Raw genomic sequence first — 16,699 nt, 5'->3', positions numbered from 1 at the left:
AGTACGCTTGTGCGCGCCTTCGCGGAAGCCAACACTGTAGCTAAAACAAACTGCTACAGCTCGCTAATTGAGATTTAAATAGAGTAAAGTTTCAGTTTATGATCACTTTCCCTTGAAAATCTAAGATAATTGTTAAAATGCGGCGTACAAAGTATTTCACGCCGAACGAAGTGTCGCTGCACAACACATTTGGAGATATCTGGGTGTCGTACCTGGGCAAAGTGTACGATCTGACACCACTGGTGGAAGAATATAAAGGTTGGTCAAAACTGGGAAAGAGACCGTTTTTTTTCCCACCATACTTGCAATGTGGCATTTATTAACTCCTCATTATAATTATTTTATTTTCTCCCTTTTTTTGTTTCCCCTCTCCTTACATTCTAGGAGATGTGTTATTGAAACCTATTGTAGAGTGTGCAGGACAGGACATCAGTCACTGGTTTGACCTAAAGACAAAAGATGTAAGCCGTTGTAATAATTGACAAAACTGTTTTTTAAAGGAATAGTTCACCCAAAAATGAAAATTCGCTCATCATTTACTCACCCTCATGCCATCCCAGATGTGTATGACTTTATTTCTTCTGCAGAGCACAAATTAAGATTTTTAGAAGAATATCTCAGCTCTGTAGGTCCATACAATACAAGTGAATGGTAACCAGAACTTTGAAGCTCAAAAAAGAACATAAAGGCAGCACAAAAGTAATCTATATGACTCCAGTGTTTAAATTAATATCTTCAGAAGTGTTATGATAAGTGTGGGTGAGAAACGAAACAATATTTTTTACTGAAAATCTACACTTTCACTTTTTCTTCCACATTCTGGTGTGGAAGTGACTTTCACATTCAGCCACCTACTGGTTGGGGCAACAACAACAAAGGTGGTCAAAGGTGGAGATTGATAGTAAAAAAAAGGACTTAAAATTGTATCTGTTTCTCACGTATCATATCACTTCTGGATTTAGTCATATAGATTACTTTTATGCTGCCTTTTTGTGCTTTCTATACCTGCAGAGTTCTGGCCATCATTCATTTGACTTGTATGGACCTACTGAGCTGAGACATTCTTCTAAAAATCTTAATTTTTGTTCTGCAGAAGAAGAAAGAAAGTCATACACAATGAGGCGAGTAAATGATGAGAGAATTTAAATGTTTGTGTGAACTATCTCTTTAATTATGTTCAAGTCACTTGCCAAAGATCTGAACCGTATAGAAAAAAGCTACGACACAAACGAAAGCCCGATACCACATTGGAACAAGGGTACTGTTTGGTATTTTAGCACAGTCAATTACATATCATAAATGGACACTTAAAAGGAATAGTTTTCCCAGAAATGATAATTCTCTCATAATTTACTCACCCTCCTGCTCACCATCTCAAACTCTTATGACTTTCTGTGGAACACAAACAAGTTTTTTTGAAGGATGTAGAAAACTTTCAAACTCTGAAAAGGACATCAAGGCAACATGAAGGTAATCCAGACTCCAGTGGTTAATTCATGTATTCTAAAGCAATACATTCACTTTGGGTGAGAAACATATACAAAATGAATTCATTTTCTTTACCAAAACGCTCTTCTATGCAGGTTCATGAAAGAAGCTCATTCACAACCAGAAGTTCTTGCATTTTGAGAGAGTTATAATTTTTTTGTGTGAACTATTCCTTTAAGGCTTTAGTAAAAAGATGACTCTCTTCAAATTAAATGAACAAACCCCATTCCTGCATCCAAAATCGCATCCTGTCAGAGTATGTACAGTATTTTAATGAAGGACAAATTTCTCGGCCGGTAAAACAGTATGTTATGTAGGTATACGTGTACAGTAAGTAGTATTTCAGACTTCAAAACAGATTTCAGACTTCATACGGGAACGTGGGTATTGAACGTGACCAAAATATATGATGTAATAACAACAACTGTGAAAATAACCTAATCTAGTTTTGTTAAACAAGCACCATTCTGGGGCTGGGTAGCTCAGCGAGTAAAAAGACGCTTACTACCACCCATGAAGTCGCCCTGGAGTTGAATCCAGGGTGTGCTGAGTGACTCCAGCCAGGTCTCCTACGCAACCAAATTAGCCCGGTTGCTTGGGATTGTACAGTCACATGGGGTAACCTCCTTGTGGTCGCTATAATGTGGTTCTTGCTCTCGGTGGTGTGCATGCTGTGTTGTGCGTGGATGCTGCAGTGAATAGCGTGAAGCCTCCACAAGTGCTACGTCTCTGCGGTAACACCCTCAACAAGCCACGTGATAAAATGTGCGGTCTCAGACGCGGGTGGCAACTGAGATTCGTCCTCCGCCACCCGGATTGAGGCAAATCATTATGCCACCACGAGGACTTAAAAGGAGGAAAGGAGAAAAGGAGGAAATAAAACAAAAAAACAAGCACTGTTCAAGCACAAGGAACAATTTCTTGGTGTATATATATATATATATATATATATATATATATATATATATATACATACATACATACATACATCACCGATCAGCCACAACATTAAAACCACTTGCCTAATATTGTGTAGGTCCCTCTCGTGCTGCCACAACAGTGCCAACCCGCATTTATATTTATTTATATATAGTTGAGAAGAGGCGTACAACCCGTGGTTCACCGCCGTTCTTTTAAATCCAATGTTTTGAATGTGAGGTCTCCTCAACTCCTGAGGGATTATGGGATAGTAAAGTGTCTAGTTTATCCGCACTTCTTAATCTAGCCAGAAATGCTAGGTCATCTGGGTATTTCTTTTTTACTGTTTGTTTGAACACTGATGATTCAGACATACTACTCCATTGGTGTATTATATAGTAGGGAAGTATGGATATTTGGATGCAGTGCATATCTTTGGAAAACTGATATCCACGTTATCACAACAATGTTTCCATAGTTAGGCGATTATAAGCAGCTAACAAACCATCAAGCCAGCACTAAACATTGGGACTGTAAACCGACATCCAAAGTGGCACTATTGTATGCCAGGTGGGACGTATAGAAAATAATTTTAAGCAAAGATTGTCTTCATTATATTGTTGAAGTCAGTTTTTGAATCTCAAAAAATTCAGTAGATTCCCAATTTTGTGTTTCTTGCATTTTCTTTGAAAATCCCAATATTTCTTTTTATAATCCCTTATTTTTTAGATTTTAACCCATGTTAATCCGTTAACCGGCTGCATTAAATACTACACCCCTAGAGGGCGCTTCATACACATACCCCCTCCCTGCCCTCGTACTGACTGGGCCAGTGACTTTGGGAAGCCGTGGTGGAAGGATAACCGTTACGAGGTTGGGCTTCTGTCTGCCAAAACACGCTGGATCCGCATTATCAACACACTCACCTCCCAGGAGCAAAGGCTGGAGGTAAGCCAATTTTAACCTGGCAAACTGATGCTTTGTATTTCCCAAGCAGAATATGGCATACACAGTTCTTGCTAATCTACGCAATAATTTCAAGATTTTGTCATGAAATAAAAAAGAGAATATTCATTATTTTAAGCATTCCTGCGGTACACTGCATGTTTGTGTGTGTGTGCCTGATTTGTTCCAGAGTACATTCCTAAAATAACATATTTGCACTGTGCTATTGCATACTGTATTCTGAAGAGGGCAGCATTGTCCTGTTTTCTTCTTTCCCACCTCTTCCATCTTCGCTGCTTCTAAATCTTCCATTTTTTTCCCTTCCTCTCCCACACTTTGAATCTGATAATTTTCTAGCTTGAGGGAAATGGATCTAATGTTGAGCCTGTGGCACAACAAAAGCTCCCAGATTGAGCATGCCCATTTCATGGGCCACCAGGTTATATCTTAAACTCTGGGCTGAACAACCATCTGGCATCGGGGTATTTCATTCAGCCCTGATCATTTCTTCTTTCCTTTCTCTGTGGTGGTGCTGGCAACACATATGGGTCTGTCTAAAAGAAATTCCTGTCTTCTGTCTTTCTGCAGCCCTATGGTAGCCTATTTGTTGTATACACATTTAAACATCTGTTGGGGGCTCATAGAATCCACCTTACACAATCTCTCACAACATCCCATATCTCAAGCAGAGCTCACAACTTTTTTGTACATACTTGCACATTTATACATCGTCAAAGTTACTTTGCCAAATTGTTCTAAGATTTTGTTTTCCAAGCAGGTTTGCTCAGAAGAGACTTTGAATGAGATTCTCCAGCGATACCTTTGCTATAATTCCCATGCAGCAAACTACACCTGGAAACACAATGGAGTAAACTTGGATATGAGCAAGACCCTGAGTGAAAACAGCATCCCTGAAGAAGATGAGTTTTACTGCGGAAGCACAGACTGCGACCTTTTCTCTCCATCTATATGCCTGTATTTCAATGACGACCTCACTGAACTTTGACAACGAGAGGAAGACGGTTGCTGTTAATGTGGAAAATGAAGGCTTGTAATTCATTAAAATATATTTATCCACTGCAAAGTAATTAATAGGAACCATGAACATTGCGTCATTTGAACATCTCATCGATTCCTGCCTGTGTTCATCTTATTGCAGCTTGTTGAGCTTCATCCAATCAAATGCTGAGCAACAGAATAAACAAGATGAATGCCAGCCCAGCCTACATAATAAACTCCTGAACCATTAAGTCTGGTGGTTGCCATGGTAATTGCTCAGAGGAAATGCAGCAGCTATTGTAGACCACAGCAGGCTTTCAAACCCTAATAAAGTAGCATTACATATGTCTACATCTATGATTTCATTCAGCTGGCATTTTATTTTAAAGCAATAGTTCTCTTAAAAATGGAAATTCTCTCATCATTTACTTGCCTCATTCCATCCCAGATGTGTATGACATCCTTTCTTTTGCAAAACAGAAAAGAAGCTTTTTAGAAAAAGATCTCAACTCTGTAGATCTATACAATGCAAGTGAATGGTGACCAGAACTTTGAAGCGCCAAAAAGCACATTAAGGCAGCATAAAAGTAATCTATAAGACCAGTGGATTAATCCATGTTTTCAGAGGCTTATATGTTATGTGTGGTTGAGAAAAGGATCAATATTGAAGTCCTTTTTACTATAAATGTCCAATTTTACCAGCTCTCCTAAGTGCTTCTTTGGATTTTGATTCACATTCTAAATGCATATCACCACCTACAGGGCAGGGAGGAGATTTAATAGTAAAAAGTACAAAAAATAAATAAGTATTGAACTGTTTCTCACCCACACCTATCTTTTCACTTCTGAATACATGGATTTAACCACTGGAGTCATATGGATTGCTTTTATATGCTTTGGGAAGCTTCAAATTGCTAGCCACCATTAATTTGCATTGTATGGACCTACAGAGCTGAGATATTCTTCTAACAATCTTTGATTGTGTTAAACAGAAGAAAGAAAGTAATGCACATCTGGAATGGCATGAGGGTGAATAAATGATGAGAGAAATTTTATTTTTGTGTGGACTATCATTTTAACCCCTACTTGTGAAGTAACAGACTGTTTACAGTGTAATTATGAGGTATTCGTCCATACTGTCCATGGTCTGTGTACTGTGCGAGTGTACAAGAAGGGCACATCTAGATGATGATACAACCCATAATTATTATTTTTTATTTTTTTTATATAGTTATTTGATGAAAGCAAAGTATATCGCAAGCAGAGTGAGATGGATAAAGCTGGTTTGTATGGATGCAGCATGCACATTTACATCAAACCAACTTTTGTTACCTTGGAGCATGCAGGCATGCTGCAGAATTGCAAAAGTGCATCACCTCATCAGATATGCATTTGTAGAACAAAGAGTTCTCTATTTGCCATTTACTTTTCATTTACTCCATCATGTAATCCTATCTTGGGCAGATATCATACAGTAAGTTCTTGCTTTGAATAGTCCCCACCTTAAATAGTTAATTTTTAAGCAATGCAACATGATGTAAGTCTGGGCATGGGCTGCGGCATCTCTCCTCCCTCTATCTAACCTCGTATCAGCCCCTTTGGTCAGAATATTTATTTTATTTTTTTTACAAAGGTGGGGGCCTTTAAGAATATTAAGGTGGCCATGTTTGATAGATTTGTGTGGCGCGCTGCAGTGTACACTGAAAGCAGGCGTTACACGTGCGCTTTGGGAAAAACCAGACAGTTTCAAGGCAGAGAGAGAAAGCACAATAAACAAATTGAAATACAGCTTACAGTGAGCTATACCCCCTCCTGTAACAATTATATTATTTTAAGGAGAGACGGGAGAGAGTGAGAGAAGGAAGGGTATTTTTTCTTATTGGGGGTGGGGGTATTAAAAAAATAAATATAAGGGCGGCCATCTTTGATTCTCTGCCCTGTAGTGTAAAATATTCCAAAACGCCCCCCCCCCCAATCCCCCCACTTTTGTGTGTCGATTTGAATATTAAATAAATATCATAATAAGGAGGTAATACACTTTTAGATCTCGCGGAAAGGGGTCGGTGACGGGAATATTATGTCCTCTCTTCTCCGTTCTTGTGAGGAGGATGAGGGCACGGCGGTTAATTCCGAGGGAGGAGATTTTGATGAAGAAGACGACGGAGACCTGGACGAGAACGCAAGCGACATAAACTCGCCGGCGGCGCCTAGAGAAACTGCAGCAAGAGCCGCGCCAGGTACCGCACACAGTCCGCGGCTTGCACGGGAGCGCGCGTGGAGCACAAAATCACATTATAACAGACACCAGTGATTGTAAAAGTGCGAACGGTGACATCTGCGTTACTCCATACTGCTTTATGAATAATCTAAAGCAGTTATATGTAGGGACAGCATGCTTTTAAGTGTCCGCGATCATTTCAGCAGAGGTGAATAGAGTTTCGGTAAAGTTGACCGATCCCTCTCGTTCTCTCTCTGTCCCGTCTGTTTCATTCATCAGGTCTTATGATGACTTTTTTAATCTCCTCTTGTGATCTGACAAAGGCTATTTAAGCTGCCGTCATCTCGTTACAGACTTCTTATCTAGTAAGCGAATAAATAGGGCGTCCATAATAATAACAACCCTAAGAGGTCAAATTAGTAAATATAAATGCAGAACTGTTGCGGGTTAGAAAGAGGCACGAGCGGCAGGACTACAGTGTTGTGACAGAATGTAAATAAACTTGGCCCGACCCACCGTCGCCCGGTTCAGGACAGGGCAGACATATTTTAGCTGGTGATGCCTTCATCACTTTGCCACATCTGTACGCTGTCACCAGCAGCCCCGAGTCTGTTTGATCTGTGAGATTGTGTCAGGGAAAAAAAAATCAGTTTGGAGCATGACATCATCAGATAGTGACGATTCAAAGGTGTCCTTAATGTGTGGCATGCACATTGAGCTGAAGTATTTGAACAGTGCAGAATTTGCATTTGTTTACATAAGTTACAAACTGAAACTGAAGTAATGCAAGTTGCATAGTTTATTTCTGGGGAGTGAGTCAACAACAGACTCGCTTTAAACTATTTGAATGGTTATCTAGCTTATTATTGTACGCAATTATTATTTTATTTCACACTGATCTAATGAGATCAGTCAGAGTGAATTATTTGAGGGGGTGAATGTGTTTGTGATCGTATTAAGGGCCCAGTTTAGCCCGTAACTGGTGTCTCGCGCTTTCCCACAATGCGCGTAAATCAATTCGCACGCGCGTCCTCCAGCAACCGTCAGCTGCTGTTCTTCTGATACTTTGCTCCCCGGGTGCAGGAGCTCATAACTGAGGGGGAGCATCGGCTCAGCTCGCGGCCTCTCAATCACCGAGCCCCGAGTGCGTGCTGATGCCGCCCCTGGCTGCAGTGAGCGGGAAAATGATGCTGCCCGCTCAGCTCTCCGCCTCGCCAACAAAGACACAATCTGATCCAACTCGTGTATCAAAGCGCAACGGAGGCTGCCAGCGTTACTTCTGGGTTATCTGCTGTTATTCAGACACATTATATTCTTCAGCCGTGCCTCAAATATAAAGAAAACTAAACTTGTGGGGCGGCGTAAACAGCTGGTCATTCACCCTGATACGTAGCCTAGGTAGTTTGTTTTGTAAAATGTTGACAATTCTAATAGTTAAACATTCATATGCTCACGTATAAATTATTAGTATTATTATGTAGATATTAGTACAGGGTTTCAGGGTGTAGATTTGGCTTGAACACTGTAACATGAATGCACCATGAAGCATTTCTATGTTTTATAATTGCTTGTTTTTATTACACCCCTGTAATAAATACCCCTGCAGGGTATCATGGTCATTACAATCCTGGAACTGCAGGTATGTGTTTTTTAAATTGAGGCCTGGAGAAATAATGTAAACAAGTGAAATTTTAAGAAGTCTTGGAAAATTTGGATTTGATTTACTCTCAAAATACTAAACCGCTACAACAACACTTTTCTGAACACTTGTTTGTCTTGATACACTGCAAAATATTCCTGATCCATGAGATCAGTGTGTGTAATGTCTAAAGTGTGATAAAGTTGCAAATTTATGTAGCTATAATGAGAATCGTTGAAAAAAATCTCTATTATTTTGAGACAAAATACTTATTTGTCATTTTCAGTGATCAAGGGGATTACATGAAAAGTTTTAAATAACTGTCTAATAAGTGAATGGCTCCCCGTTGCTGGATTTACTATTTATAGATATCTGTTTGAGTAAAATGAACATTTTAGTTTTATTCTATAAAGTACTGACAACATTTCTCCCAAATTCCAAATAAAATTATTGTCATTTAGGTCAAACTAACTGGTCAAAAAAAAAGATGCAGTGTTTCCAGACCTCAAATAATGCAAAGAAAACAAGTTATATTCATATTTAAACAACACAATATTAATGTTTTAACTTAAGAAGAGTTCAGAAATCAATATTAGGTGGAATAACCCTGATTTTCAATCACAACGTTCATGCGTCCTGGCATGCTCTCTACCAGTCTTTCACATTGCTGTTGGGTGACTTTATGCCACTCCTGCCTCAAAAATTCATGCAGTTCAGATTTGTTTTGATGGCTTGTGGCCATTCATCTTCTTCTTGATCACATTCCAGAGATCATCACCGATCCTCCACAATGGGTGCGAGACACAGTGGCTTAAAGGCCTGTCCAGGTCTCCATCTAACCCTTACATGATGCATGAATCAAGCCACGTTCAAGGTTATCCTGGAAGAAAACTTGCTTCCTTCATCTCTGACAATGTTCCCCAACTCTGAGGATTGGTTTTTCCAGCTGGACAATGCTCCATGCCACATAGCAAGGTCAGTCAAGGTGTGGAATCAAGGGCCACCGGATCAAGACCCTGTCATGACCAGCCCAATCTCCAGACCTGCACCCCATTGAAAACATCTGGAATGTGATCAAGAGGAAGATAGATGTCCACAAGCCATCAAACAAATTTGAGTTGCTTGAATTTTTGCAACAGCAATGTGAAAGACTAGTAGAGAGATATTTATTTCTGAACTCTTCCTAAGTTAAAACATTTGTATTGTGTTGTTTAAATATGAATATGAACTTGTTTTCTTTGCATTATTTGAGGTCAGAAAATACTGCATCTTTTTTTTTTTTTTTTGACCAGTTGTAATTTTCTGCAAATAAATGCTCTAAATGACAATATTTTTTGGAGGGAATTGGGAGAAATGTTGTTAAGCTGTATAAAATTATTAAATAAATATCTCCATCCAGTAATCAAGGAACTGATAAGGTCATGGAAATTTGTTGGTGTAAAAGTGTGGAAGCCTGTAGGTGTCAAAATTATATGAACATTTACCATGTAGACAGACTGACAGATTATATGAATTTGGGGGAAATTCAGAATTATTTCTGTCAATTTTTAAATCTGTGTGGCAAAAAAATACAAATAAACTTAAGTTCTCAACGGCACTGGAAATTATTACTTTCTTTTACAATTTTGTGAGTGATAAAGTGGGTATTGCATCATTTTCAGTGACCTGAAATTCTCATCTTATGGTGTGCTGCATACATTATTTATTATCGTCTTAAATCCACTCTACCCACATTGAATAGCTTTCCATGTGAGCTGACTGCTGTAATTAGGTCATGTAGATAAGCTTGATTGCAAGATTAATTCATTAATTCAAATCCTGCAGCTTAGTTTAATTCAAAAGTGGAATGAGTTATATTTCCTGTGTGAAAGTCTCTGCTTCTGCACACCCTTTGTCATTCTGGAGTCACACTGTTGTTCAATAATTTAAGTGGGAAATGATTTGAAGGATATCTCGGAGTGGTTGTAAAGAATTATGGTCACTTTCTTTTTATCACTCCTCCTATGCTCCCCCATTTCCCAACAATTCTCTTATTCAGATGACGGAGACGATGTCGGCGAGACGTCGGACAGAGAGAGCCTGGGGAAAAAGAAACGAGGCCCCAAAAAAAAGAAAGAGACAAAGAAAAAAGACAAGAACAAGGAGGGGAAGATGCCCAAAGCGCGCAAGCGCAAAAAAATGGTATGTGGTTGCTCTGACCTTCTGTCTCAATGCTTAGATTCATTTTTAGTAAGCTTTTAATTTTTGGGGATTAATGGGAATCATGTGTAAACATTGATTCCCATTGTTTACACATGATTCCCATTAAGGTGCTATATTTGCACTTTAGCTGTTTACTTTTGTACTCTTTCTCAGGACAGTGACGTAGAAAGAGACTCAGATGCAGACTATGGCGTGAACTCTGACAGTGCTGCCAGTGATTATGGAGTTGAGAAGAAAAAGAAGAAAAAACACAAGGACAAAAAAGAGAAGAAAACCAAGAAAAAAAAGAAAGATGATGAAGACAGCACACACGAGGAGACCACAAAGGTAAGGCCATTCATTAGTGTACCCTAAGGGGAATTCTCTAAGAATGAATTGCACCTGCTGACAGAATCGTTTATTTGCTCATACTGTCTGCGTTGTTATAGCTCTGCAATAACAGTGCAAACTCTCCCAAAAAATGTTTGCTGAACACATTTTGCATGGTGGAATTTCCTGATCTTGCGGGACGGTTCTGAGGGCAGAAGGCTAATGCAATCTGACATACTGGGACTGTATATCATCGCTCCAGCACTGGGATCCAGACAGTTGACTACACATTTGGTTATATTTCCTGTTATATCTCTCTTCTTCATCATATGATGAATTACTGCTGCCATGATCAATAGAAAATGTACAGTACACAAACATACAGTATCTTTGTAATAAAAGTAGGCAGTAGTAGCTTGATGAAAATCAGACCAGGCAAGTAAGTCAATGCCAGTTCATTTATAGAGCACAATTAAAAACAACATCAGTTGACCAATGTGCTCTACAACAATTTAAAGTAAAAAAAATATAAAAACATACACAAAAATAGCAAATTTAAAGAGATATGACTTTAACTTGGATTTAAAATCGTGTACTGTTGGGGCGGTTCTAATAAGAACAGGTAGACTATTCCAGAGCTTGGGTGCAGCTACAGCAAAAGCACGGTCACCTCTTGGAACAGTAATAATCTCTGCTTGGAGGACCTAAGAGATCTCAATGGATGGTGTTCAGACAATAAATCAGAGAGGTAAGAAGGTGCTAATCCGTTTAAGGATTTAAAAACCAGGAGTGACACTTTATAATCAATTCTGTAATGGATTGGCAACCAGTGCAGAGAAACTAAAATAGGTGTGATGTGTTCACATTTCCGAACACCAGTCAAAAGCCTTGCAGCAGCATTTTGATCAGTTTGTAACAGAGCAAGAGATGATTGGCTAATTCTCATATAAAGCGAATTACAGTAGACATGCCTTGAAGAAACGAGAGCATGAATCACCCTTTCAAAATTTGTAAAAGAAAGGAATGACTTAAATTTGGCCAAAACTCGTAAGTGAAAGAAACTAGATTTGACAACAAAGTGAATCTGTTTGTCAAACTTAAGAGTACTGTCAAATAAAACACCCAGATTTTTCACACATAGTTTAACATAAGGAGACAGGTCACCAAAGTTTAGATTAGGTGTTTTAAGGGATTCAGAAGGCCCAAACACAGTAATCTCAGTTTTACTCTCAATAAGGTTTAAAAAATGTAAATACATCCAAGCCATTATATCAGAAAGACAGGCCAAGAGAGAGTCTAAACCATTCTTATTATGTCTCAAGGGCATCCCCATGACAATGAAAAGACATGCTGTGTTTCTTAAAAATAGAACCTAGTGGAAGCATATATAAGGAAAGAAAAGAGAATAGGAGCTAGAATAGAGCCTTGGGGAACGCCATAAGCTGCACTAGAAGAAAAGTAGTAAGGAAACATTAGGTTGACTTTTTAAGAGCTAAACTTGGTCTATGAATAACATAATTTGAGGCAGTGTGAACTTGTGCGAACACAGAGGGGTGCCAAATGCGAGTAGTAAAGTGAGTTGTTTTAAAGTTGTAAAGGATGTAATACAGTGAAGAGGAATGCATATTTTATTAACTCAACCATCAAACCTAAACCTAACCTTCAGTGGAGTAAAAATGTAATGTTAGAGGGAAAATGGAACGTCCAAATTGCTGTCGTTACTCATTATGTGAAAGGAATTGTGGCATCTTGATTTCAACACAGGACATAAACCCAAGTCTTCCACGCTGCTGATGCAACAGGCTTCTGATTGTGCCACATGAGAAGGTATATACATTTGAACAGATGCAAAAATTGCACTCCTCAGTAACTCGGCATGATGGTGCTGATACCAGGGTACTGGATGATTAGGAAGGAACATGCCGACTTCTCATGTGGTCATGTTGGATTTTGCTGATAAGAATTACAACTAATCTGTCCTGCTGTGCAGAATCGGGGAGTTATTTGACCATCATGCAATATAGTTTCCTGAAGGAACCACATTTGGTTTTTGTGCTTTGCTCTGCAATGTGTAAAAATGTTACTGTGAAAATGCAATACATTTGCCTTGATGCAAGGTGTTAGCAAACATTCACACATTCACAAACGCATATGCAACACCACATACAAGGTTTTTCTCTCACTTGCATCTAGAAATTGTTTATCGAAGAATGACAGGAAGACTAACTGTGATATAATGTTTCTAGCTGTTGTATATCTGTGATAAAATGACTTGCACCTCTGTTGCACTACATTTTGTGCAATTACTGATCCATCTGTCGTGTAATGGAGTTCAGACCCAGATGTTTCCAGGTATTTACACAGGGTTACCATTATCATAAAAAACCTGGAAATATCAGGGAATATTTAAATGGTGTTATCTTGACATGCAAGTCAATAAAATCATTACAATTTGTTGTGAAGTCATGGAAATGTTTGTAGTGAAAATACTGTATCTTTTTTTTTTTTTACTCTGCTAAAAAGTATTAATTTTTATTAAAAACTGTAAACAGGTAAGCCCCAGTTTTTTTAGTTTAGTGAGTGACGTGTTCTTTTGAGTCAGTTGTTTTCAAGTAATCAGTCACTGATTGATTCTGTGATTAATTCTTTTAAAACCATTATCTAGTAATAAGAACGGCTGGAAAGATTATGGAAAATTAATGAAAATTAAATTATGAATTTTCAGTTATGGGAATCCTGTTTATGACTCTGGACAAACTCATCCTCGTTGTATCTTTTCTAGCCAGTAGAGTTGAAGACGTCAGCACAACTGGCTAAAGACTGGGGTTTAGAGGATGTTGATCACACCTTCACAGAGGAGGATTACCGTACACTAACCAACTACAAAGCCTTCAGCCAGTTCATGAGGTACTGACCTGCAGTGAGGGTTTCACACATGATATTATGGCAAAGGTTGTAGCTTTATTTGGCAGTAGTACAACCCCAAATCTAAAAAAGTGACAGTATGAAAAATGCATATATAAACAAAAAGGAGTAATTTGTCAATTATATTCACCCTTTGCTCTATAGAAAGCCCTACAACTAAACATTATACAGGGTTGCTTTTGAAATTGAATCCACTACAGATTACAGAATACATGCTGTAAAATGTAATTTGTAATGTATTCAGTTTGATTAATCAAGGTCAGTAATGTATTCTAAATACTTTGGATTACTTCTTCAGCACTGGTAGATTTTTTTCTCTTGTTTTGACTATAAAAACTCTGCCAGTACAGTAAAACAAAATACACATGTTAAAAATACATTCTCTGAAAATCTAAAGATCTTATGCAGTGTTGTTTGATCTTGTTTTAAGGATTTTTAGATATTTTCACAGGAAAACAATACAAAATGATTATCAAGAATATGATTTTTGCCCTAATATCAAAGATCTTACTAGAAAAAAAGCAATTATGATCCAACGTAAAGTTTCTTGATAAACAAATATGATCATGTCTGGTCACATGTGCATGTAAAATGGCTAGAAATTGCATTTTAGTTTAGCATAAAGCTGACAATTTACACAAGGTTTATTTCTATTTCTTCTGCTCCAGACTCACTTTAAACGTACTTCTGTGTCTGCTCGTATGAATGTAACACATCATGAGAAAGTGTTTCTCTGCTGTTCAAATGCATTTTGGATCACATTATTTACATTTATATGTATAAATGTTTTCCTTCTGAAAGGACTAAATATTAAATGAAACAAATGACAATAAAATACCAAGTAATCTCTTCAGTAATCAAAATAGTTACATCTGATATATCTTCGGAATGTTACGTGAGGTACAGAAAAAGAAATCCATAATATTATAGCATTAATGATTTTTTATAATTTTGCATATTATTTTATCTTTTTATCAGCAGAACAGAAAGAACAAAAGAGCATGTAATCGCCAATCGAGTTCCATTCAGTGAATTACTTACTGTAATGCTAATGTTAATATGTATTACAGTAAAACAAAACCATCTTCAACATATTATCCTCTGCAGACCCATGATTGCTAAGAAGAACCCTAAAATCCCCATGTCTAAGATGATGACCATTCTTGGGGCCAAATGGCGGGAATTCTGTTCCAATAATCCGTTCAAAGGTTCGGCAGCAGCCATTGCTGCTGCTGCTGTTGCCGCTGCAGCAGCCGTTGCCGAGCAGGTCTCAGCAGCAACAGCCTCCCCTGAACCTCCTCCTCAGCTACCACCACTTCGCAAGGCCAAAACCAAAGAGGGGAAAGGTGAGGGTTCAGGGTTTGCAGCTAAGGGAGTTTTAATGTAGAATTTGTTTGCTAACTTTGCACAAAACTTTTGAATATTCACTTTTTTGTTAGTAATGTATGATAATTACTAATGACATTCCAAGCATTTCCAATTTAATGAAATTAAAGTTTGAAAATGCTTGGAATGTCATTAGTAATTATGACATTCATGTTTGCTTGTTTGAAAATGCTCTATATAGGCCTATTTAATGTGTTTACAATATCAGTTGTAATCTCCATCATTTACATCGACCCAGTGTACAGAGAGAGACTTGAAAAACATCACTTTGTAATGAACATACTGTACAACATAGGGCTGCATGATTATGACCTGATTTTAGGATATGAATATATATATATAATTGTTGATTATTTCCCTTAATATTATGATTTTGATTATTAGAATTTACATGATGTTTGAGGCAACTGAATGCCATATTCTTTATTTAGGCTACATGTCCAAAACAATCTAAGAACTGTGTTCATGAATTAGGCTGCTTTATTGCTGTTTTCTACATCAGTAAATCAAGACAGTGCCTAATTGGTCAACTTCACTTTGACCCACTGAGCGGCATTAAAAACAAACTGTTATTAAAATTATAAATGAATTGTACACAGAAAGTAAGCAACAAACAGGTCAGAAATTTTGTAGGACTTCTGTTTTGTTTCTTAAATTTTTCTGTTAGTGATCCTGTCTTTCCTTATTCTCTTTAATAGGCCCTGGCTACAAGAAACGCAGTAAGAGTCCTCGTGTCTCAGACAAGAAGAAGCCGAAACCCAAGAAAATGGCTCCAATTCGCATCAAACTGGGAGCACTGGGCAACAAGAGAAAGAAGAGCAGCTCGGTAAGATGCAGAGTTTGTCTAGTTCAGGTGTGCATTAATGTATGTTGTGTTTTTGTTATGGTGTTTGATTGTGTATCATTGTAATGTAGAGTGACGAGGCAGAAGAAGATGACTCTGAGCAGGAGAATTCAAGCGTTCACAGTTCCTCAGTGCGTTCTGACAGCTCAGGACGTGTCAAGAAGAACAAGAGGGGTCGCCCGGCAAAGAAAAAGAAAAAGGGTGAGAACTATTTTCACCTTCTCTGCATCCTTTTAGAATATGTCCTGCTTGCATACTTGGAATAAATGAAGACATTCACAAACATACTAAGTTAAGCATGTGGACATGCTGCTGCACAATTAGACGAAACGCAAAACATGCTGCATCGAGCATGAAGGACATGTGGCTGCAATTAGGCATACAAACAATCCCCATGTATCAGATCTCAAGTGAAGATGGGAGGTGGTGTGTCTCAGAGAAAAAATGTCACAGAGCGCTGCAGTGAAACCAGCTTATCTGCAAACTGAACACATTAAAATGTTGGACAGAGCGAGAGTATGCAAGTTGATTGGCTACCTGAAAGAGGTGCACAGATTTTTTCAGGGCAGATTTTTTTTAAATTGCACCAAATCACATATTCACACTGCTAATCTAATGAATGAGTGCTTGCTCAGCCCTCAAAGCATGACATTGCGAACTGGAGGGCAAGTTGTTGGCAATTCTAAGCACTCGCAAATTTACACTTTCAGACATGCTGTAAATTAGGTGAATATGCTGGTTTGTTTTAAAAATGTTTAAAAATGACATGTGTATGAATATTAAGGTGCCTATTTTATAAGGTCATTGCAGTTATAATTCTTAATTG

The 16,699-nt window shown here is 38.1% G+C and overlaps 2 protein-coding genes across 3 annotated transcripts in view; both read left to right on the top strand.

Annotated features, from left to right (window-relative positions):
- Positions 1-35: 35 nt before the first annotated feature.
- Positions 36-4,677, top strand: LOC127643974 (cytochrome b5 domain-containing protein 1). Its single transcript, XM_052126942.1, has 4 exons — positions 36-258; positions 385-461; positions 3,136-3,354; positions 4,130-4,677. Exons 1-4 carry the CDS (start codon positions 138-140, stop codon positions 4,355-4,357), a joined length of 645 nt encoding a protein of 214 aa, XP_051982902.1. The 5' UTR covers positions 36-137; the 3' UTR covers positions 4,358-4,677.
- Positions 4,678-6,381: 1,704 nt separating this feature from the next.
- LOC127643815 (chromodomain-helicase-DNA-binding protein 3-like) overlaps positions 6,382-16,699 on the top strand; it is a 74,835-nt gene continuing 64,517 nt past the window's right edge. For both annotated transcript variants that reach the window (XM_052126712.1, XM_052126721.1), the window contains exons 1-7: positions 6,382-6,587; positions 10,246-10,388; positions 10,563-10,736; positions 13,501-13,625; positions 14,751-14,989; positions 15,728-15,855; positions 15,945-16,074. In XM_052126712.1, the coding sequence (XP_051982672.1) occupies positions 6,428-6,587; positions 10,246-10,388; positions 10,563-10,736; positions 13,501-13,625; positions 14,751-14,989; positions 15,728-15,855; positions 15,945-16,074 (1,099 nt within the window). In that variant the 5' untranslated portion in view covers positions 6,382-6,427. The remainder of the gene's footprint in view (positions 6,588-10,245; positions 10,389-10,562; positions 10,737-13,500; positions 13,626-14,750; positions 14,990-15,727; positions 15,856-15,944; positions 16,075-16,699) is intronic.

The sequence above is a fragment of the Xyrauchen texanus genome, chromosome 1, assembly GCF_025860055.1.
Source record: "Xyrauchen texanus isolate HMW12.3.18 chromosome 1, RBS_HiC_50CHRs, whole genome shotgun sequence".
Classification (NCBI taxonomy): Eukaryota; Metazoa; Chordata; class Actinopteri; order Cypriniformes; family Catostomidae; genus Xyrauchen; species Xyrauchen texanus.
Note: the sequence above shows the minus strand (reverse complement) of the source record. Positions and strands in the feature narration are given on the sequence as shown.